At 52.5% G+C, this 21,995-nt stretch overlaps 3 protein-coding genes across 4 annotated transcripts; 1 reads left to right on the top strand and 2 right to left on the bottom strand.

Annotated features, from left to right (window-relative positions):
- On the bottom strand, window positions 1-2,023 carry Mrps2 (mitochondrial ribosomal protein S2). The gene is made up of 4 exons (XM_005085415.4): window positions 1,912-2,023; window positions 1,687-1,803; window positions 924-1,053; window positions 1-729 (listed from the first exon to the last, which is right to left on the bottom strand). The coding sequence occupies exons 1-4, from the start codon at window positions 1,952-1,954 to the stop codon at window positions 144-146; spliced, it is 876 nt and encodes a 291-aa protein (XP_005085472.1). The 5' UTR covers window positions 1,955-2,023; the 3' UTR covers window positions 1-143.
- A 1,412-nt stretch (window positions 2,024-3,435) lies between these two features.
- CUNH9orf116 (chromosome unknown C9orf116 homolog) lies at window positions 3,436-8,228 on the top strand. Its single transcript, XM_005085414.4, has 3 exons — window positions 3,436-3,670; window positions 4,508-4,586; window positions 7,780-8,228. The coding sequence occupies exons 1-3, from the start codon at window positions 3,528-3,530 to the stop codon at window positions 7,966-7,968; spliced, it is 411 nt and encodes a 136-aa protein (XP_005085471.1). The 5' UTR covers window positions 3,436-3,527; the 3' UTR covers window positions 7,969-8,228.
- A 4,922-nt stretch (window positions 8,229-13,150) lies between these two features.
- Ppp1r26 (protein phosphatase 1 regulatory subunit 26) lies at window positions 13,151-21,995 on the bottom strand. 2 transcript variants are annotated; one of them, XM_040745146.1, is made up of 4 exons: window positions 21,896-21,995; window positions 20,836-20,954; window positions 18,484-18,682; window positions 13,151-18,400 (listed from the first exon to the last, which is right to left on the bottom strand). In XM_040745146.1, exon 4 carries the CDS (start codon window positions 18,340-18,342, stop codon window positions 14,818-14,820), a length of 3,525 nt encoding a protein of 1,174 aa, XP_040601080.1. In that variant the 5' UTR covers window positions 18,343-18,400; window positions 18,484-18,682; window positions 20,836-20,954; window positions 21,896-21,995; the 3' UTR covers window positions 13,151-14,817. The 2 variants fall into 2 exon arrangements, with proteins under 2 accessions (XP_040601080.1, XP_012980193.1); XM_013124739.3 differs by lacking the exon at window positions 21,896-21,995 and adding an exon at window positions 21,495-21,820.

Genomic DNA, 21,995 nt, shown 5'->3' on the forward strand with positions numbered 1-21,995 from the left:
TTGGGTTTGTTCCCCACAAAGAGGCAGACAAGGTTTAATTCAGGACGATCAGACTCTGGGGTGGCCAGCTCTTGGGCATATAGGACAAGGAGCTTCCTGCTCAGAGCAGGCTTGGCTATCTAGCGTAGGAGCAGGTGCTCCTGTCACGGGCACTGGCTTTTATCAGGCGCAGAAGATGTCCCACTGCCCTCAGACCCCCGGGAACTCTGCAGCCGATGCAACGCCTCCATCTGCCTCCTCTTCTCCTTGGCCCGGTTGATGGCTGTCCGGAAGAGCTTGCAGAAGAGATGGATGGCTTGGGGTGAGTCATCGTTGCCGGGGATAGGGTAAGTGATGAGGCATGGGTTGCAGTTGGTGTCCACAATGCCCACTGTGGGGATGTTCATCTTGGCAGCATCCCTCACAGCCACATGGGGTTCAAAGACATTGTTGAGTGTGTGCAGGAAGATGATGAGGTCTGGCAGGCGGACCGTGGGCCCAAAGAGGAGCTGTGCGTTAGTCAGCAAACCACCCTTGAAGTAGCGGGTGTGGGCATACTCTCCGCAGTCCCGGGCTGTACTCTCAATCAAGTGAGAGAACTGCCGGTTCCTGCTGACAAACAGGATGATGCCCTTGCGGTAGGCCACGTGGGCCGTGAAGTTCAAGGCCAGCTGCAGATGCTGGGCTGTCTGCTCCAGGTCGATGATATCTTGGCCCAGGCGGTTACCAAAGATGTATGGTTCCATAAACCTGCCAAAAAAAAAAAAAAAAAAACCCAAGCAGAATGGAACAGTGTTCACAGAGCTACCCTTCCCCAGCCTGTAATGACTGTTTTCACCACGTTTATGAACAGCATCAGTACTTGCTGCTAACGGTCCCATCAGCCCCCACTTCCAACTCTGACCTGACCCCACCGCTCCGCCCACACTGCCTGTGCCAGCTACCTGTGCCGGCAACCGGCTTTATGGCCCAGGTGTACTCGGGCCTCGAAGAGGCTCTTCACAGAAAACAGTTCCTTGACATTGAAGAAGTCCGAATGCTGCAGCGGCACATCTAGGATCCTGCTCTGGAGATCTGAGAAGGGAAGAAGAGAAGACGCAGTGTCACACCACCACCAACCAAAGGCTCACGAGTCTCCCGGGAGTGGGGGAGCCTCAAGGCCGAGGAGAAATGTTAGGAAAGATCTGGCAGCCGGGCGTTGGTGGCGCACGCCTTTAATCCCAGCACTCGGGAGACAGAGGCAGGCGGATCTCTGTGAGTTCGAGGCCAGCCTGGTCTACAGAGAGAGTTCCAGGACAGCCTCCAAAACAATACAGAGAAACCCTGTCTCGAAAAACCAAAAAAAAAAAAAAAAAATCTGGAAGACAAGGGGTGCATTTTTACAGCGCCGAAGGGCTAGAGCCAAGGTCTGAGGTGGACTGGGTGTGTGTGGGAAAACCTGGCCACTCCTCTCCTTAGTCTCCATAGAGAAAGAAACAAGGGCCCCTTCAACTTCTGGGGCCTCAAATGGCCCGCCAGACCAGGAGGGTGCACAGGTTCCAAACTGGTCTTCACTGGTCTCGGGAGCCACTAGGACACGGCGGGGGAGGGAGCATTCTCCCTCCCACCCCACTTAGTGAGATTAGCACAGGGTTCTTTCGGGGAACCCGCAATGACAACCCCTCCACGATTCTGCGCTTCGGACTGGCTCCAGCCGCTGGCCTTTACCGTCGCCATCCTGGAGTTCGCTGACCACGGGGACTTGGGCTCTTGTCACCATCCTAGCATTCAGCCTCGCCGGGCCCGGGGTCGCCTTCTGCAGGAAAGCTGGCCAGCGCCACACACCTGCGGGGAGAGAGCCGGTGGGGTCGCGCTCTGCCCACGTCCCTGTCCTCCTCTCTCGGATCCCAGGGTCCCTCCCGTCTCGGAGGGGGTGGGGCGCTCCGCGCTTACCTGCACACAGCAGCCGGGTCAAGACGGCCGGAGCGGGCGCCATGGCTGGCGCGTGGACGGAGATGCCGCAGAGACGCTTCCTGCCGGACAGAGCGCCTCCGCCGCCGAGCGCGCGGGGCCGCAGCGCCCCCTGGAGGCCCGGAGGCCCGCCGCCGGCTCCCGCTGTGCACGACCCAGTGGCAGGGATTCCGCCGGGGAGAGCCTCTGCGGTGGCTGGCGATTTGTGCGGATCTGGGAGGTGGGAGGCACTGAACCAGGATGAGCGGGTTCTCATCTACAGCTCGTTCCACTCGGTAAAATTACAGCGTCCTCTCAGAACCGGTTAGAAGGAGGCGACCCTCTAGTTCAAAATGGTTTTTATTGTTTGTTTTTTTTTCTGAGACAGGGTTTCTCTGTGAAGAAGCCTTGGCTGTCCTGGAGCTCTCTGTAGACCAGGCTGGGCTTGAACAGCTGAGCTTGAACTCACAGAGATCCACCTCCGGCTGGCTCCTGAGTGCTGTGATTAAAGGCTTGCACCACCACCGCCTGTCTTATTGGTTGGTTTTTAATTGCTTTATTTTTTTCCTTAAAATTTGTTTTAGGTGTGTTTATTTTGTGTATGAGTATTTTGCCTACATGTATATATATGCACCTGTGAGTGCCCGGTGCCGGTGGAGATTGTAAGAAGGTGTCTGATTCCCCAGAAACTGGAGTTAAGGATGTTTGTGAGTCACCTCGTAGGTGCTGGGAGTTGAACCCAGGTTCCCTGCAAGAGCAATAAATGCCCTTAACCGCTGAGCCATCTATCCAGCCCCAAACTACTTTAAAGAATGAAGACAACAACCAACCAAAGTTTCCCTGACTAGCCTGGCACTCACAGAGTGTCTCTGTCTCCAAGTGCTGGAATTATTGGTGTTCACCACCACACTATGCCCCGAGGGACTTTTATTGTTTGTTTTAAATTATTATTATTATTATTGAGACAGGGTCTCCCTATGTACCCTTGGCTGGCCTCGAACTCACAGACCTGCTTCCTGGCACTGCACTAGAAAGTCATTAACACATGTACCTCTCACGAAGATGATTTTTTATATTTCAGTAGTATTTGGCCTGGGAGGATTTCCCAAATTTAGCAACATCTCGGGTCTAAATTTAGGCTGGGTTGTGGGGAGCATGGGGTGACAGAGGCTAAGGAGAAGGAGAAGTCCTGGCAAGAATAGTAAACTGCAGACCAGTGAGTGCTTGCTCGGGTAGAGAGTAGAAGCACCTAATTCCTGTGCATTTGCTAGTTAAGTCCCAGGTCCTAAGGTTTCATTTGCCTAGGACCTTATTCCTACTGTCTTTGGGATGATACCAGGATGTTCCCAACAGTCCCAGAAAAAGGCCAGCGCAACTCCCAGAGAGGCTGCAGTCTGAAAGCTTGGGATTCCTTAGCGCAACAGTCCTAGCTTAGAACTCCCCACTGTCCCCTTTGTTATTCGCCCCCTGGAAGATTCTAGACTTGGCCTCTAGCTCCAGCCTACAAAGAACCGCCCCTCCTCCCGGTTAGGCGACACTGTTGCCTAGCAACCAGACGCCCTGCCGCAGCAGCCGCAGCCTTGACTACTAGTCCGGGGCTACTTTTCTGTGGAGGTAAAATGTCTGAAGAAAACCCCCAAGAGCGCGCAGAGCCGGTGGAGCCCAAGGCTAAGCCCGCCCCGGAGAAGACGAGCGACTACTACAGCGTGAGCGAGCAGCTCCCAGTCAGGTTCAACAACCCGGGGTGGTTTCGTGGCTACAGGTGAGGAAAACTTGAGGTCGCCTCCTCCAGGAGGTGCCGCGGGTGTGTGCAAGCTCCAAAGTGCCTGGCTGCTGAGGTCAGAAGAAGCCAGAGGTGGACCGCGTGTGTGCCTTGTGTCTGGTCTCGGACCTGCTGTCTGAGCAACCATGAGAGTGAGTGCGTGTGCTCGTAAGGTTTTGTGTGTACGCGAGCGTGTGCGTGTGCGTGTGTGTCGGAGGTGGGGTATCTCTTCGCTTTTGAGACTTCCCTTAAAGTTGTACACCTCACAGGGCAGTGTGGTTCCCTTGTAAATGATGGAGGCCTTCTTGACTTCTGTGAAGCATGTGTAGGCACACTACCAACCCCTCCCCACAAGCAAGAGGACAGAAGCAGAGTGCTGTCCCGCCAACAGCCTCTGTATCACACACAGACCACAGCTTCACAACCCAGATTTCCTTCCTCCGATCCACCTGACAGAAGCTTGGCCTCTGTAAGGGCTGGGGCTCAGAAGTGGAGGGACAGCTGGGTGACAGGGTCGGAGCTGAGATGCTGTTCCCCAAGTAGCTACTTACCTGGCAGTGGCCATCTGTGCCAGGGTTCCACCAAGGCCCCTTCCTCCAGCATTCGCTGCTGGCTGGGTGCTCTGTAGGGTTTACCTCGGAAGGATCACCCGCCATGGCCAGCAGAGGAGGCCACGGAGGCAGGCATGCTGGGAAAGCGTGGGCACAGCGGGAGCCCTGTTGGCATGGTATTGCCATCTGGGGACATCACCAAAAAGCTCCATCAGTCACATTCTTCCAGGTTATGACTTGGCTGGCTTAGACCGAGTGGGAAACAGAGTGTATCTCTCTTCTACAGGACCAACGAGGCTGTCTCTATGTACAGGACCAGTAACCAAACCTATGGGAGCAGAGCACCCACGGTGCATGAGATGCCGGTAGGTGCATGCCAGACATGTCAGGATGAGGAGCCATCTAGAAGGACAGAGTTGCAAGGAGTCAGAGGTTGGGACCCAATTATAAATGTGAGGCACCTCAAATCATATTAGATTGGGGTGGGGCAGAGTGATGACAGAATACGTTTACAAGCAAAATGTATTGTAGAAAGAGAAAAGTCCAAGTAAACTTGCTTCTGCGTTGTCCTCCTCCTGCTCTATAGTCACCCACACCCTCAGCTGGGCACGCACACCTTTACACGGGTACCCAGAGTCAAATCAATGAAGCCAAGTACTCCCTGGAATTTGTTTCGGGCAGTGAGATGTGCTTTGTGTGTTGGGGTGCAGCGGTGGTCAGGGCTAACGTTGCAAGAGGATACCATTGGGACTGAAGCCACCCGAGATCCAGGGAAAGCACTAAAGGAGTCAGTGAGCATGGGCAGATCACAGGGCTCCCCTCTTTGGAAGGAGGATGTTGGGGTTGTCATTTTCCCAAACAGTGGCCGTTTTTGAAGACCTGGTAGTTGATCGTTTAGTTGTATCATAGTTCTGAGAGACAGAACTCCTGTGAAGAGACTATTTTAAAAGATTTTCTGGAGTCAGTGTTCCAAAAGCAAAGAAAAGGTGTTCCTGTGGGAAGTAGGTACATGGGTACCGGGGGCCCCTGCATTCTGTTTTGTTTGTTTGTTTTGGTTTTTTTGAGGCAGGGTTTCCCTGTGAAGCCTTGGCTGTTCTGGAACTTGCCTTGTAGGCCAGCCTGGTCTCAAACTCACAGAGATTCACTTGCCTCTGCCTTCCTAGTGCTGGGATTGAAGGCGTGCGCCACCATGCCTGGCTGCTTCTGCTGTCTTAAATTGCATTCTCCTTGTCTTTGTGTGTGGGTGCACCATGGCGCATGCATGTAAGACAGAAGACAACTTGTAGGAGTTGGTTTTTCTTTCACCATGTGAGCCCTGGGGATTCAACCCAAGTCATCAAGGCTGGCAATACTTGCCTTTATCTTTTTCTTTGAGACAGGGTCTCCAGTGAGCCCCAGTTAGTTTTGAATTCACCATGTAGTTGAAGATGGCTTTGAACTCCTGAACTTCTTGCCTGTCTCCCAAGTTCTGGCTTAAAGAGCATCTACTACCCCCTGTTTTGTGAAGGGCTGGGGCTTTGCTAATGTAGACATAGTGTTCTACCAGCTGAGCCCCTGCCCCAGTTTCTGCTTCTGCCTTTATAAAAGGCCACTGAGAAAATGCTGTTCTGGCCAACAGTGGCATTTTGCATGCAGGTTAGCAGGCCATGGGCCGCAAGCCGAGGCTATCAGGCAGGTTAGGAGGTGGCTAGTCCCTGCTTCTTACAGTCTTGTTCTTGGATTGGCTGTTCAGCTTCCTGCCCGACTGTGCTGCACTCTGTGAGTAGCTCTTAGCAGTATTCTTAGGATACTGCAGGGGTGGATAACTGTCATCATACACTTGTCAAAAGCTGCTGAATGTGAAGGGCCAAGCGGGGGCCCTGAGCGCTGTCAGTGAGCAGCCAGGTCGCGGTATCGGCTCAGATGCAGGTGCACCTGGAATGCACTGGCAACTATGGGGGAGCTGTGTGCATTGCCGTGGAGTCTGGATGCTCTTTTATGTCTAGTTTTCCTGGGGCTCTCAAACTTGCCTTTTGAAAAGTGCTCTGAGCCAGGTGGTGGTGGCACATAACCGTTGATCCCAGCGCTCAGGAGGCAGAAGCAGGCAGATTTCTGGGAGTTCAAGGCCAGCCTGGTCTGCAGAGCGAGTTCCAAGACAGCCAGGACTACACAAAGAGATACAGTCTCAGAAAATAAAGGGAGGAAGGAAGGAAGGGAGGGAGGGAGGGAGGGAGGGAGGGAGGGAGGAAGGGAGGAAAGAGAAAGAACGAAAGGAAAAATGCTCTGAAATCATTTCTCTGCATGGTAGAGGCTAGTTTGCACATGTCAGACATCTCCCTATCATGCAAAAGTCTGTCTAGCTGGGCTGATTCTCGCCACCGAGCCTGTGCTCACAGTGGACTCACCACATTCTCAGAAAGAGCCCAGAGCCTAGGGCCTCCGCAGGGCAGCCCCCTCCTGCACTCTGGGCCCACGGTGCATGCCCTGGAGTCTTCAAAGCACTTGCCAGAGGATTTTGGCTCGCAGCCAGGACAGACACCATTGCTCTGCCTTGGAGGAGTGACCCCAGAGGTCGGTGTGTTAAAGGCAGGGTTACTAGTGTGTGTTTCTGCGATGTGGGACTTTATGGGATCCTGGCATCCAGCCAGTCCTCTCTCCGCCCTTCCTCATGGCTCCCAACTCAAGTGTGCTCTGATCACTGTCACCCAGCACCCCAGCTGAGGGCCAAAGCATGGGACTGGAGCTCCAGGGATGAGGCCCAGATATATTATTATATCCTCCCCCCCTCCCTCCCTGCCTCTCTCCCTCCCTCCTTCCCTCCCTGCCTCCCTCCCTGCCTCCCTGCCTCTCTCCCTCCCTCCTTCCCTCCCTCCCTCCCTCCCTCCCTGCCTCCCTCCCTCCCTCTCATTGAAGGTGGGGTTTAAATGAGGCCACGAGAACCAAGGTAAATGATGAACAGGAGTTTATTAGGGAAGCACTTACACAGACAACAGTAAACAACTCCCTCGGTCTTCCTGCTCTAGAAGATGCAGTCTCTGCCCTCCTGATGCTCTCACTGCAACCCAAGGGAGCCAGCCAGCCCCTCCTCTTCCTTATAAGGGGTCACATCCGCACCTGTAGATGTGGCCACCCCCCTCAAGTTCACTGGCAAAGCAAGATGCCTCCACGTCTCTCCTCGAATTTTGAGAAGGGTCTGTCTATGTAGTCATGAAGTCACAACGGTCCTGGAACTCTCTGTATAGACCAGGCTGGCCTTAAACTCGCAGAGATCTGCCTCAAATGCTGAGATTAATGGTCTGGGCCACTATGCCCTCTAACCTTTTCTCTTTCTAAGTTAATTTTAAATATTTGTTAGAGTGTTGCAGGGTGACTACACTCACAGAGGAAAAAACTGAAGGTTTCAGAGGTCTAGGGACTTTCCCAGTGTGGCATGGTTGGCAGGAGTAGACCTTTGTGTGTGTGTTTGGGGGGGGGTGTTACTCTGTCCTGACCCCAGGTTAACTAACGCCTGCTGTCACACCTGGGGCTGCTTGAATATCTTCACACACCATTAGTCCTCTTGTTTCTTTTCACTTCCAGAAAGTATTTTATCCATCTTCAACTAAATTCGCCAGACAACTTTCAGCTTGTGGAATGTTCCAGAGTAATACTTTGAATGTCGGCTTGGAGAAGAGCCTAGTGACAGGACCTGACAATTACATCACCCACTGTGACCGCCTTAACTTTCACCCCAGTTACAATGTTAACAGGCCATCCATCTGTGACTAAGGGAGCTGGATGCCTGCCCCGCCCCGGGGGTGTGTGTGTGTCTCCTGACTCAGTGCTACTGTAGGGAGCATTGCTGCCCCTGATCCTTGACAAGTGCCCAGATCTAAAGGCACAGATCTCACTGCCTTCGCAGAAAACACTTTTCCTTCCAGGAGGAGAGAAATATGCATATAGGGCCATAATGTCTTTCATTCTGAATTTTACGAAGGAAAGATGATGATGGTTGGGTTTTCTATTAAAAAAAGTTGTCACAGCCTTGATTTCTGACTTGTCTCATATTTGTCCTGGAACAGCAGGGAACTGCACATCTTGGAACCCAAATCTTAATCTGCAGTGTAGGGTGTGCCAAGGAGTGCCACAAAATGTCTTTATTTGAGAGCTGTTGCCATGTGTGTGACCATAGAAGGTCCCCAGAGAGTGTGGGGTGCTCCAACTGCTAGTGCACAGCGAGGGTCAGGGGAGGGCCATATGCCATGCACCAAGGTTGACAATGATAGTCATTGTTGGTAACTGTGGAGGTTTCCCATCCAAGTACCGTTCAGGTCTGACCTCACTTAGCTTCCAAGATTGGAAATACTTAGGTTTACACAAAGGTTCTCTCTGATCATTTTATTTTATTTTATTTATTTTTTTAAATTAGTATTCTTTTTTATTTTATTTTCCAGTTTAAATTTAGATAAGAAACGAGGTTGCTTCACAAGTCAGTTCCAGGTCCCTCTTCCATTCCCTCCCCTCCTCCCGTGCCCTCCCCCCATTTATTTTATTTTTTAAAGATTTTAGTTTTAAATTGTGTGTGTGTGTGTGTGTGTGTGTGTGTGTGTGTGTACCTGGGAGTCCAGGAGAGGATGTCAGATTGCCTGGAGTTACAGGAAATGTGAACTGTGTCTCATCTCGGTACTGGGACCGGAACTTGGGTCATTTATAAGAGTAGTATGAGCTCTTAGCCACTGAGCCATCTCTCCAGCTCTCATTTTAGTTTCTTTTTGCTCTTTTTTGGGGGGGGGGGATGGATCAGGCTTGGCAGTAAATACCTTACCCTGTTAGCCATCTTGTTTATCTAAATTATTATTATATTTTAATGTCTGTGTACTCCTGAACCTGTGTGTGCATATGTGTGGCTGGACTCTGCCAGGTGTGCATGTCATAGGCCAGAGGTTGACATCAGATGTCTTCCTTTATTGCTCACCACTATGTGTTTTGGGACAGGGTCCCTCCCTGTACCTGGAGCCTGAAGTTTTGGTTAGATTGACTGGCCAGCGAACCCTGGGGATCCACTGGCACCTGTCCTTTAGTGCCATGGTTATAGATGCATGTCCCTGTGCCTGGCTCCAAACTCAGGTCATCAGATTTGTGTGACAAATACTTTATCCACTGAGCCATCTCTCACTCTGGATTTTTTTTAAAGGTTTATTTATTTATTAAGTTCACAGTGTTAGCCTGGCGTTGGTGGCGCACGCCTTTAATCCCAGCACTCAGGAGGCAGAGGCACGTGGATCTCTGTGAATCTGAGGCCAGCCTGGTCTACAGTGCAAGTTCCAGGACAGCCTCCAAAACAATACAGAGAAACCCTGTCTCGAAACACGCCTCCCCCCCAAAAAAACGTACAGTGTTCTGTCTGTGTGTATCCATGCAGGCCAGAAGAGGGCACCAGATCTCATTACAGATGGCTGCGAGCCACCATGAGGTTGCTGGGAATTGAACTTAGGACCCCTGGAAGAACAGTCAGTGCTCTTAACCTCTGAGCCATCTCTCCAGCCCTTTGTTGTTGTTGTTGTTGTTGTTTTGAGACAGGGTTTCTCTGTGGCTTTGGAGGCTGTCCTGGAACTCACTCTGTAGACCAGGCTGGCCTCTGCCTCCCGAGTGCTGGGATTAAAGGTGTGCGCCACCAAAGCCCTGCTGTTTTTTTGTTTGTTTGTTTTGTTTTGATTTCTTTTAGATTTTTGTTTTTTCCAGATAGGGGTGTTTGTGTGTGTGTGTGTGTGTGTGTGTGTGTGTGTGTGTGTGTGTGTGTGTTAACCACCTTGGCTGTCCCAGAACTCTCTTTGTAAACTAGGCTGGCTTCTAACTCACAGAGATCTGCCTGCCTCTGCCTCGCAAGTGCTGGGTTAAGGATGTGCACCACCACCACCTGACCTGATTTTCCTTTTTTTTTTTTTTTGAGACCAGAAAGAAGACAGTCTTTACACATTGTCATTAACGCTTTGTTCACAGAAACTAAACACCCTGTTTTTTTTTCCCTTCAGCATCACTAATGCACAAAGTAAACATCTGGCAGCAGTCTTAATGTCTCATTTGGAGTGGGAATGCTTTCTAGAAAAAAATAAATTGTTTAATTAAAAGGCTGTGACTCAAGGCTGAAGCCAGAATCTACAGACTGCTCTTCTGTGGTAGAAAACTAGCAGGCTGGGTGTCCAACTGAAAAGTTTTTGTTTTTTGTTTTTGTTGTTTCAAGATAAGGTTTCTCTGTGTAGCCCTGGCTGTCATGGAACTCACTTTGTAGACCAGGCTGTCCTTGAACAACATAGATTCACCTGCCTCTGTTTCCCAAGTGCTGGGGCTAAAGGCATGCGCCACCACATCTGGCATTTTTATAAGATCAATTTAGGGATGTCAGCAGTGGTGGTACACGCCTTTAATTCCAGCACTAGGGAGGCAAAGGTAGGCAGATTTCTGTGAGTTTGAGGCTAGCTTGGTTTATGTAGCCAGCTCTAGGATAGTCAGAGCTACATAGAAAGACCTTGTCTCCAAAAAGAAATTATTTTTATTTAGGGTCTGGAGAGATATCTCAGTGGTTAAGGGAACTGGCTACTCTTTCAGAAGACATGATTCAGTTCCCAGTGCACCCACCTGGTGAGCCACAATTGTCAGTAACTCCGGCCCTCTGAGGGCACCATGCAGTGCACAGACATACATGCATACAAAACATCTATACATGTGTGTATTATTCAGGGCTCAGTCACAGAATTTATGGAAGGAATCTCACTATATAAAGGGGATCTATTAGAATGGCTACAGGCTGCAGTCCAGCTCGCCCGACAATGGCTAGCTGTGAACAGACGGTCCAAGAATCTAGTAGTTACTCAGTCCCACAAGCCTGGGTGTCTCAGCTGGTCTTCGGTATATGCTGGAATCCTGAAGAAGTGGGCTCCCATGCCAGTGAAGGAGTGTTAGCAGGCAGGCAAAGAGCAAAAGCTTCCTTCTTCATGTCCTTATATGGGCTTCCAGCAGAAGGTGTGGCCTAGATTAAAGGCAAGTCTTCCCCCCCTCAAGATCCTGGTCAAAGATGTGTGTCTTTATACTTCAAAGATCCAGTCTAGAAGTGGATTCACCCACTTTAAATCGGGCAAAAAAAAAAATCTCTCACAGGTATGCCCTCCATAGTTCATTCCAGATGTAGTTAACACACGAATAGCCAAAACAAGATAAACAAAAAAAATCTTAGCTTATTACCTGTGTACGTGTGTGTGCCCTTACGGGTTTGTCATGTGCCACACTAGTGTCCGAAGATGGCGGAAGAGGAGCCCCGGCAACTGGAGTTACCGGAGGCTGTGAGCCACCGGATTTGGGTGTTGGGAACTGAACCTGGGTCCTCAATAAAAGCAGTCCTTGACTGCTGAGCCATCTATCTCTCCAACTCCTGAATTAATGCACCTGTGGCTTGTTGAGACAGGGTCTCACTACATAGCCCTAGCTTGTCCTGGAACTGTGTAAACAGGGCTGGCCCTGAACTTACAGAGATCACCTGACTGTGTCCAGAGTGTTGGGATTAAAGGTGTGAGCCACCATGTCTTGCTGAAAAGGGGTTAACAATCATTAAAAATATTCCTAAATGCCACCGGTCTTGTGTTTAGCCTCTCCCCTTTCCCTTAAACTTTCCCTTAAACTTCTGACTTTCTCCACCTCCTGATGCTGGGATGACAGGCAAACGCTTTCACACTTGGTTTATGCAGTGCTGGGGATCAAATTCAGCCGAGCTACATCCTCAACTCCCCTCTGCCTTCTGTTGAAAGGAAAAAAGCCCCACCAACCACGTGCTGCAAAGAGGGAAGGCCTCCATAGCAGCCACCCTGAAGAGCAGGTGGACAGCGCCTCGGCAGGAAGAGCCAGGGGGACTAAGCTCTGGTCCTGCCATGTGATGGGGCAGGTTTGTCAGAGCAATAGGCACATCTGAGAAAACCTGTGTGCTGGACAGTCCCCACTTCCAAGCCCAGGGGCAATATAGGGCCTGGGCCAGAATTGTCACTTGGCAAACAGAATGTGGGTTGGCAGAGGGACCAAGTCTGACTTCGGGCTGTGTGGGTTTCATTTTGGCACTGCAGTTGGGCACTGAATTACTTTAATTGGCTATGTTCAATAAAATGCTTTTCCTGGGAGAGTTGATGAGAGTACAAAAGTAGATGCCGCATGTTAAATAGAGGAAGTGTCTGGAAAGACAAAAAGCCCAAATACTTTTCATCATGTGGTCCACCTGATAGTCTCACTACATTTTCTGTTGGTGTAACAAATTACCTGAGGCTTGTAATTTATATAGAATGGAGGTTTATGTGGATCAGGGTTCTAGACACTATGAATTCCATGTCAAGGACCTGACATCTCCTGGGCATCTGCAAGGTCCTCGTTTTGGACCAGAACGTACAGGGGCAACACATACCGAGGCAGAGCAAGCCAGCCCCATCAGGCTTCTCTGGAAGCCACTAACACCACCATAGGGGCATTTGTCTCTGTCTCCTGACTGTGGATGTGATGTCACCAGCTACTTTCAGCTCGTCTTACCTGTAGTGATGGATTGTATCAGAATCAACCCTGAAGTTGCTTTTGCCAAGGGCATTTCATCATGTTGTTAGGAGTATATTGTCACAGGGACAAGAAACTAAGACATGAGTGTGCGTGTGGGACTTGCTGGCCATAGCTGATGGGTGGCACAGCCCTCGGTCAAAGGGTGCTGTCCTTCCCAGAATCGGGAGCAGCTGCCGTTGCACACAGCACAGCAAACTTGGAAGGAAAGCATTACTGCTCCTGGGTTCAGGAGCCTGGACCAGTGCCATCCACAGGTGGGGAGCAGGGATGGGACCGAGAGGCACTGTGCTGCAGGGTGAAGCTCCTTTCCTTTGGTGGTGATGTCATCACTCCACCCAGGCCAGATTATGTTTGTAGACCTCCCCCCAAACAAAGGACAAACTCATTTGTGGCTAGTACTTGGTTTATTAGAAAAACAAAAACAAAAACCCAATGGGTCTTACATACAAAACAAGACGCTTTTTGTTTTCAAGGGTTAAAAGCACTCTTTAAAACTTTAAAGTGGGAACACAGATGACACAAAGCTGTTCCTTCCAGAAACACATGAACACATATAATATGCACATGGGATTTATTATACAAGATCAAGATCATTCAGGGGCAAGACAGGACCACAGGGACCTGTGCACGTCACAGCTCTGACATGGCGGGCACTGAGGATGGTGGGAGTGTGTGTCTGCATTTGGGTACGGAAGTGAATTACAATTAAGACCCAGGTGCATAAAGTAGAAGACTCAACTTCCATATTAAAATGTTAGAATAATCAACAACTCAGCCGTAAAGTAGAGCCACAGCAACCCGGTATACTGAGCTGCAGAACTCAGGGGTGGCAGGTGATAATCACGACACAGATGTAGCGCTCACATCTGGGGTCCAGGACATCTTCAGCCCCCGGTTACCACCGGCACCTCGGCACCAAGGCAGTATCACTCTGGCTAATTCCCAGGACCTCAAACTGCTGCCTATGGCCTAGCCTCAGCGCTGGCCAGGCCCCTTTTCCTCCTGGATAGAGGCAGGGTTTAGAAAGCCATGCAGGCTGCTGGTGTTGTCATTGGTCACATAAAGCTGGGCTTTGAGTCCTACGGGGCCTGGGTTCACCATCACAGGTGGCTAAGGTATTCAGGGACCACGCCATTTCATGGCCTCACGACTCACTCATACATACAGCAAGAAGAGGACAGTCAACACGGACATATGGAATCACCTTTAGAGCCACGAATAAAAGCAAATCGGTAGCTCTCCCATAAAGAGGCTCATACGGATGCTAGAGTGCCCCAGCAACTGGACACTGGACGATCTGGGTTCAGCTAAGCTGCAGAGCCAGCAGTCAGATTCCCACCCTAGATAGGGAGGGATGACTGGCCGGCTATCTGCTGGCTGTTGTGCTTTGAAGTGCTTTCTAATTACAGGCCATGGCTACAGGAGGCAGAGACAGTCTCTGGCCAGGGACCAGAGTCCTTCGTGAAGCACCCTTGTCCCAGGGGCATCCTGACACACCTCAGCCATATTAGCACTTCTGAGGTGGACAGCCGCTGCTGTCTCCAGGCCTGAATAGCTGAGCCAGCAATGGCCACAGATCCATCCTCTGTGTCTGACCCACAGGGACAGCGTTTGCTCATCTACACACATGCATGGAGACCACAGAGAATCCCAGAGCTAGGAACACCCTGCAAGATCGAACAACATTTTCCAAAAAGTGTTTCTTGCACTACTTTAAATAATTTACAAAAACCCTACAAAAAAACATATGTACCAGGACACATCCATTAAATAAAAATGTCATTTGAGGTTAGTGTACATATTTATACAGGGGGCTGCACAGGAGGGACCCTTCTTTTTGCTCTTTAATGGTCAGTATCCCCTACCCCCACCCTATGCTGCCAAGACACACATACAGAGGGAGGGAGAGAGGGAGAGAGGGAGGGAGGGAGTGAGAGGGGGAGAGAGAGAGGAGGGGGAGAGAGGGAGGGAGGGAGAGGGAGGGGGAGAGAGAGAGAGAGGAGAGCACGCACTTCCCACAGCTATGACAAGAGAGTGACATGCCTGTCAAAGCTAGAGGCCTTTGCTGCTCACTATGGCGCTGACGCCATCCTCCACAGAGGTGTCACTGAATTCGCTGGCATCACTGCCCAAGGCCTCCTGGTCCTGGTGTTCCCTGTCAACCCTGTGTCGATATCTCAGGTCTAAGACATTGTCCTCAGAGCCAGAATTCCTCCTGTTCTGCTGTCTCAGGGATCCCTGAGCCTTCCGGCTTGGCCAGTGCCCACTGTCCTTCATAAGCAAGTGCGGGCTTCCAAACACAGGGCTGTGGCCGGGCTGGGTCTCCCTGAAGGCCGAGAATGCTGGGCCCTGCAGAGGTAGGCCTAGGTTGGGGCTGAAGAGGCCAGCCTGCTTGCCCCCCCAGGAGACACTCCTCCCGAAGTGGAAGAGCTGGGTGGAGAGGAAAGGCAGGCCCTTCCTGGGGCCTGAGGAGAGGCTTAGTGGGCCCCCGGCCTGTGGTGTGACCCCCTTTTCTTTCTCACCCCCAAAGACCCCTGTCCATAGTGTGCCTTGTCCGGAATTCAGTGCCCATGGGCTGGACAGCCTACTCTGGTGTGCAAAGTCACTCCAGGGGACGGTGAGGTCAGCCTGGGGTCCAGGGTTGGGGGCCAGCAGGTTCTGACTGCCATAGTTCAGGTGAAATGTCCCCCCGGTACTTCCGGCCTCAGCACCCACTTTGGCACAACTGGGCAGCTGACCAAAAACACTTTCTGGCAAGGCAGCCTGCGTTCCTCGTGGGCTCTGGTCTTTGTTAACACTGGCACTTTTCCTGCTTGGTGGAGACACTTTGGCGGAAATGTTCCTGCTGGTGTTCTTGGGCAGTGCTGGCTCGCTTCGGCCCAGGGCAGTGGGGAGACGGGTGGCCTGCTCAGCACGGGGGGTGCCCTTCCCAGTCTGGCTTAAGGGGCTGGTTGCCTGTGTCCTAGATCTCTCTGTGCCTCTCCTTCCTTCGGCCAGCTGAGGGATTCCCCTGGCTTTTTGGCTCCGTGTGCACACTCCGGGCTGTAAGCCCGGGGTTGGTTCTTTCCTGCATGGCACCTCTGGCTTGGCAGGACCCCCTTGAGGTTCTGAACTGCGTACAGACTCTTTGGCCTTTTCCGCCAAAAACCTCCTGATCTCCAGCTCGATGCTGTCATCACTGTCCACTGAGCTGTCCTCCTCAGACAGGGGGATGGAGGCAGAAGGAAGGCGACCGCTGACTCCTGTGTCCTTAGAAGGAGGAGTCCCTTCTGGACTCTTCTTCCTGGGAAGCAAGGCCGGGGTTGCATCCTCACCACCTGCACCACCCAGCTTCGCCTTCTCGGCCGCACTGCCGAAAATGCTCATTGGGCTTCTTCCTGGGCTGTCTTTACTGTCCGCTCTGCACTTGGACAGACAGCTCCGTGGTGCCTGCTGCCCGTGGTCCTTCCAGTCCCCGGGGAGGCTGCTCAGCTTCTCTCCACACCGAGCCTCCGTGGTGCCGAGTCTGACCTTCTTACACACAGCCCGGGGTTCTCTGCTCCTCCTCTTGAACTTCCGCTTAGATCTGAGCAGGTCCTTGATGGCCATGTCCAGGTCCTCGTCGCTGTCCAGGGAGCTGCTCTTATCCTCAGAGCTCTCCTTCTCACCAGCACTCTTCCCCTCCCCTGCTTTCCCGAGGCTCCCCCGGCCTTGTGACAGGTGTGCATCACTGAGCCCAGCTGTCCTGGAAGGGACGGGCTGGTCCTTGGCCTCAGCCTCCCCTCCTAGGGCCTCTGGGACTTTGCTCTGGCTGGGAGGGTCCCAACCATCGTGGCCAGGCTGACCCTTGCCCTGGATGTGGTTACTGTCCTGGGCACTTTCTCTACCCTCCTGTATTTTCTTGGGCACTATAGTGCCACCTCCACCTCTCCGTTTCCGTTTGCAGCCCAGGGGAAATTCTGGTGTTTTGCTAGCAAGAGATGCCTTGGGGATGCCGGTCTGGCCACTGGGGCCGGGTGGGGACAGTGGGCCCTGGGGAGGCTGTGGACTCCCTACTTGTGCCTTGAGGGCCAAAAATGTCCGGATCTCCTGCTCTATGCTATCATCACTGTCAATGTTGCTGCTGTCACCTTCGGAGCGGGGAGGTATGGGTGGGGGACAGAAGAGTGGGTTCATGGACGGAGGCCTGTCACTGCCTTCCATGGGGACTGGCAGTATGGTCTTGGAAATGTCCAGGATTGCTTCCGCGCACATCAGCTCGGTGGATGTGTCTGCTAGGCATGGCGTGGCCTGGGGCACAGCCTCGCTCTTGGCAGCTGTGTGTCCTGGAAGCACGGAGGTTCTCACATCCTTTGGGAGCTTGGAGAGGGGGTCAGGGTGGAGATCCCCCAGGGTGGTGCTCATAACCTTTGGGGCTGTTAGCTTTTTCTTGCTTGGGGGTCTCCTGTGGGCTTCAGGCAAGGCACTTGGTTGAGAACTGCCAGGGCTGTCCTCCTTCAGCTGGGCTCTCAGAGGTGGGTCCCCACTGGCCTCATTCCTGGTTTTCTCTAGCTGGTACAGCTGGATGGCCTCCTCGATGCCATCATCACTGCTGGAGTCGGATGTCTGATGCACTGGGGCTGAGTTCCTGATGCGCTTGCTGCGCCTGGCAGGCATGCTCCTCCTTACCCCACCCCTGTTGTGTGCAGCCTCTGGTCTGTGGACAGTCAGCCTCGTGCTCACTGGGCTCTCAGGCTGTGCGGTGACCTTAGGCCGCAAGTTTCTGGGCTGCACGCTCATCTTTGTTAACCTGGGAGGTTTGCGGAAGATGAACTCCTTACAGGTTCCTACCAGAGCTGTCCTGGCTGAGGTCTCTCGGTTCCCTCTAAGTCTGGCAGGGCTTTCCTTTGGATCTGATTTCTTATCCACAGACACATCACACTTTGGGTTTTCATGCTGTCTCTTCTCATTAAGAAACTGTTCTATTTCAGCTCGGATGCTCTGCTCAAAGGAGTCCTCGCTGCTCATGCTAGCTGGGGAGGTGGAGCCCTGGTCCTCACTGGTTCCCACAGGAACACTATCTGAGCCGGGAGTGAGTTGTGGCGGGCATGGGATGGGTAGGGGACAGCTGTGGGCAGGCTCTGGGACACAGGGGGCTCCTCGGGACAAAGGCTCAGAAGCCCCACCCTTTGCCTTCAGGTACTCTTGGATAGCTTCCTCGATGTCCCGGTCCACGGAGTCATCACTGTCAGAATCTAGCTCCAAGGGACCACGTCTCCCAGCTTCATCTTTCTCTAGGGGTCTGCAGTCTGCAACAAGACCACAGGCATGGAACTCTGGCTGCTCTCTGCACACGACGGGATTAGGAGCCAGTCTGGTGTCTCGGCACCTTTCTGCGCGTTGGCCTCTCTGTGTGGCATGCTCATGGCTCATGCCCAGGGCAGCCTTGTCTCTCTGCAGTGTGCTGATGAGCATCTGTACCCTGGCACTCACTGAGGCCCTGGAGGTGTCCTCTTTAGACTCGGAGAAGCAGTCAGGAAAGCAGAAGCTCCTGGGCTGGCCAAAGGCCTCCCATCTGGACTGGAGCGCCACCACTGGAGGGGCGTTCATGAGGAACATCCTAGCAGGCAGGCTGGGTGCTGGGAGGCAGGGCTTATGGGTCAGCCCATTTCACATCCTGGGAGCAAAGAAAACATAATGAAGGCTATCGCTAACTGGCAGTATCAGCAAACACCCAAACCACCATAAGAGATAACACACCTGGGGCTACAACCTGATGTTTCTTTGGCTGGGGAGGCTCATGCAAGCCTGTCTCTCAGACCTCAGCTTTGCCAGTAGTACTAGGAGTCACTTCCATCCTGTAGGCGGAAGACTCAGGGGGAAAAAAGCTTGCAAATTCCAGCAGCACTTCCTTTCCCCTCCAAAGCAAATTCCTTTCCCCTCCAGGCTTTCACCTTTTCTGTAAAAGGACAAAAGATGTCATTTACCTCCCAGTGTCGTCAGGAGATGTCACAGCAGTCTATAAATGCCTCTCTGTTTTAAAAAGAGTGACTATCCACATGCCCAGGGAAGTCGGACTTCATAGGTAGATTCTTATTTTTGTTGTTGTTGCTGTTTTTTGAGACAGGGTTTCTCTCTGTGGCTTTGGAGCCTGTCCTGGAACTTGCTCTGTAGATCAGGCTGGCTTCGAACTCACAGAGATCTGCTTGCCTCTGCCTCCTGAGTACTGGGATTAAAGGCGTGGGCCACCAACACCCGGCTGTAGGTGTATTCTTTCTGGGGATGACCAATATGCTCTTTAACCAAAGCTGCACCTAGTGAAGGACCCCAAAAGCACTTCCTCAAGCTTTTCTTCAGAGCTGTTTTCACTACATTGTTGTATATGAAAATGTCAAATATGTGACAGATGATTTTCCTAGGCTGACATCAAATTTTGCTACTCAGCATGAAAGCTGACCCATTGTTTTGGTGGTCACAACATCATATGGGTGGGCCTGGGTCTAGTGGCAGGCTACATCTTTTTGGAGAAAGGACTGTGTGGCATGTACACAGATCATGGGTTTATCAGCTCGGATGGAGAGGACGCTGTGAAAAAGGTAACACAAGCCTGTGTGGTCAGAGCCAGGTGTCCAGCTAGTGTGGTGTCAAGAACACTGAAGACAAGTTTACAGAAACACTACAAAGAGGAGCCGAAGGCACAGGGTCATTTGGAAAAATACCAGCTGCTCTGTGTTGCTCTTAATTCTTCCAGGCTCCTTTGATCCCCTTCTGCCTCCCTGAGATTGGAGAGTACCTACAAGGCTAAAGGGCCAAGAGACCTGAGCTCCCCTGAGGGAAGGTACAGAAGGTTGTCCCCACTCCTAGCCCAGGTGGGATGGTAGGCCTGGCCCGTTGTTTGCCTTGCTTCTGTGTTCTGTCCTCTCCACGAGCTGTTTCATCAGGAGTTGCCTTCCTGACAGGCCAAGATGTGCTGTATAATTACTGAAGTCCTTTCCCAGAGAGGTGGGGCTCACCCTCTAGACCAAAAGCTGCTCAGAGGGACAGGTGACTAATTAGAGGTCACTGCAGATGCAGTAGCAACTCATGGATGATTATCAATGTGTGCTTCAAATGTTAAACTAATATACAAAAATTGACTGCAGTTTCTTGAAATTCTCAAGTGCAGTCTGATGTTCCACAGGGCTTCAGGGATGAGGTCTTCACTGCTCCTCTTCTCTTCAAAGCCTCTCCTACCAGCTTTTAAAACCATCTGTGAGGGCTGGGCATGGTGGTGCACACTTTTGATCCCAGCACCTAGGAGGCTGAGTCAAGTGGATCTCTGTGAGTTCCAGGCCAACCTGGTCTACACATAGTGAGTTCCTGGCCAGTCAGGGCTATGCACTGAGACCAAACTGTCCAAATAAATAAATAAATAAATGAATAAAAACAAATCAGTTTTCACTACCAGGATTATAAAGAATTGGTGACATCTAGTTTAGAAATTGGTGATAGCTTATACATTTTTTTTTCTGTCATGATATGTTGTTAATGTAAAGAATGACTCAAATTCAGGAAAGCTTGCCCAGACACCATTTACATTTACTGTAGCTAATTTGCCACTCTTCTGGGTGAGAGCCGAAGGGTGGGGAGGGCTTTCCTGTAGTAGCTACCAGACCCACCACAGTCCTACTCTCTAATAACATTGCCTTCCCAGACACCCCACAGGCACAGGGCAGTGGGAACCAATGGGAGAAAGTGACTTATTTCACCGGCTAGGGGACCTAGACCTTCCTCTCCTGTAGGTGTTGTTAAAATGCTAGAACAATACTACAGAAATCACAAAACATTTGCACAGCTCAACTGAGAGGGTCTGAACCCAGCAGGGTGTGGTGGTGCATGCCTGTAATTCCAGGTGCAGGCCGGAGGATCAGCAGTCCAAGCTAGTATTGTTTCCTTATCTAGTTCAAAGGCTGCATCTCCGCTATTGAGATCCTGTCTCAACGGACCAAAGCAAACAAAACCAGAGGTGTGTCGGCATGGGGTGTGTGCGTGAGTGACGTTAGTGTCTTAACGAGAGAGCCGCCATTACACCAGGTGCAGAGCTGGGGAGATAGACAGTTTATCTCCACTCACCCGTTCACAGCTTGTAACGATGGACCCAGAGCTGGGCTTCTCCGACAGTCTTAATGGCTGTTGGTCCAACTACCTTGTCTACGTCAATCTTGGGAGCTGTCATTCTGGAGGACCATGAACTGTAGAGAGTTAGAAATGTGAGCTGAAGCCAGGATCGGGGGGGTTTTAAACTGGTATCTGTGGAATCGGGTTTCCAGGGTGACTGTAGGTACAATCAGTCCCTTCCCCCCAGCATGGCCACTCTGACTTTAAGTTATGATGCAAAGGGCCCTGTATTCCGACTTGAAGCGGGTGTGGATAAGATTTGGTCCTTAGGAGCCAGCGGTGCTGACAAGATTCAGCCCCCAGTAAAACTGTTGTGTCTGTCATCTCCTGTGCGGAGTGGAGGCAAGCGGAGACAGACTCCCACGGTTGCCTGAGCGCTGATTGCTCATCTGGCTGCCTGAGAGGCAGCTGGAGTAGCAGTCTGGTCTTGAGCAGGTTAATGCCAACCCTTCTCCAGGCAGAGGCAGGGCCTCCGGCTGGTCTGTGCCTCACCTATCCATCCCCGAAGTCATTTTCTGGGATCCCAGGTTTAGGGAATCCGGGTGCCTCGAAGGCAGTCTTGAAGGCCGGGCAGGCCTCGGTGACCCGGAGCCCGCCCCTCACCTGAGCCTCACCTGGGCCCGACCTGCACCCGCTGGCTCTTGAGGAACGCAGGGCGCAACAAGCGCCAGGCACTCGCGGGAGGTGCCTCCCGGGGGCCGCGACCCTCGCCCATGGCAGCGACCAGACCCAGCCGCCGACCCGATCCGGAGTCCGCCCGCCGCGGCCTGCACGGCGAACCCGGCCCAGCTGCCCGCCTTGCGCCCCGCGTCCCTGGAGGCGCCCGGCCGGGAGCGCGGGGAAAGGCGGACACACGCGCCCCGCCCTCCCTGAGTCTGGCGCCCGCAGCCACCGCGGAGTCCCGCGGGGACCCCGGGGCCCGGCGCGCCGTGGGAAGCGCGGGAGGGGAGGGCGGGGCCGGCGCGGCGAGGGGCGGGGCGATTCCCCCCCCCAGGCCGTCCCTCCCGCCACCTACCCGCGGCGGCGGTGGCGGCGGCAGCCGCGCTCCGGAAGCCGTGCCCGGTGGCTGGGCATCATGGGAATGGCACGGCCGAGTTCCGGGGGGAGGCGCGCGG

The sequence above is a fragment of the Mesocricetus auratus genome, unplaced genomic scaffold (genome assembly GCF_017639785.1).
Source record: "Mesocricetus auratus isolate SY011 unplaced genomic scaffold, BCM_Maur_2.0 Super-Scaffold_100004, whole genome shotgun sequence".
Taxonomy (NCBI): Eukaryota; Metazoa; Chordata; class Mammalia; order Rodentia; family Cricetidae; genus Mesocricetus; species Mesocricetus auratus.

Excerpts from the sequence above, each read along its gene's own strand:
- Mrps2 (XM_005085415.4), bottom strand. The coding sequence starts at position 1,954 with ATGGCGCCCGCTCCGGCCGTCTTGACCCGGCTGCTGTGTGCAG. Across the intron at positions 1,804-1,911 it reads GACCCGGCTGCTGTGTGCAG|GTGTGTGGCGCTGGCCAGCT; the intron begins GTAAGCGCGGAG and ends CTCTCCCCGCAG. Across the intron at positions 1,054-1,686 it reads CGAACTCCAGGATGGCGACG|ATCTCCAGAGCAGGATCCTA; the intron begins GTAAAGGCCAGC and ends TTCCCTTCTCAG.
- CUNH9orf116 (XM_005085414.4), top strand. The coding sequence starts at position 3,528 with ATGTCTGAAGAAAACCCCCAAGAGCGCGCAGAGCCGGTGGAGCCCAAG. Across the intron at positions 3,671-4,507 it reads GGGTGGTTTCGTGGCTACAG|GACCAACGAGGCTGTCTCTA; the intron begins GTGAGGAAAACT and ends TCTCTTCTACAG. Across the intron at positions 4,587-7,779 it reads CCACGGTGCATGAGATGCCG|AAAGTATTTTATCCATCTTC; the intron begins GTAGGTGCATGC and ends TTTCACTTCCAG.
- Ppp1r26 (XM_040745146.1), bottom strand. The coding sequence starts at position 18,342 with ATGTTCCTCATGAACGCCCCTCCAGTGGTGGCGCTCCAGTCCAGATGG.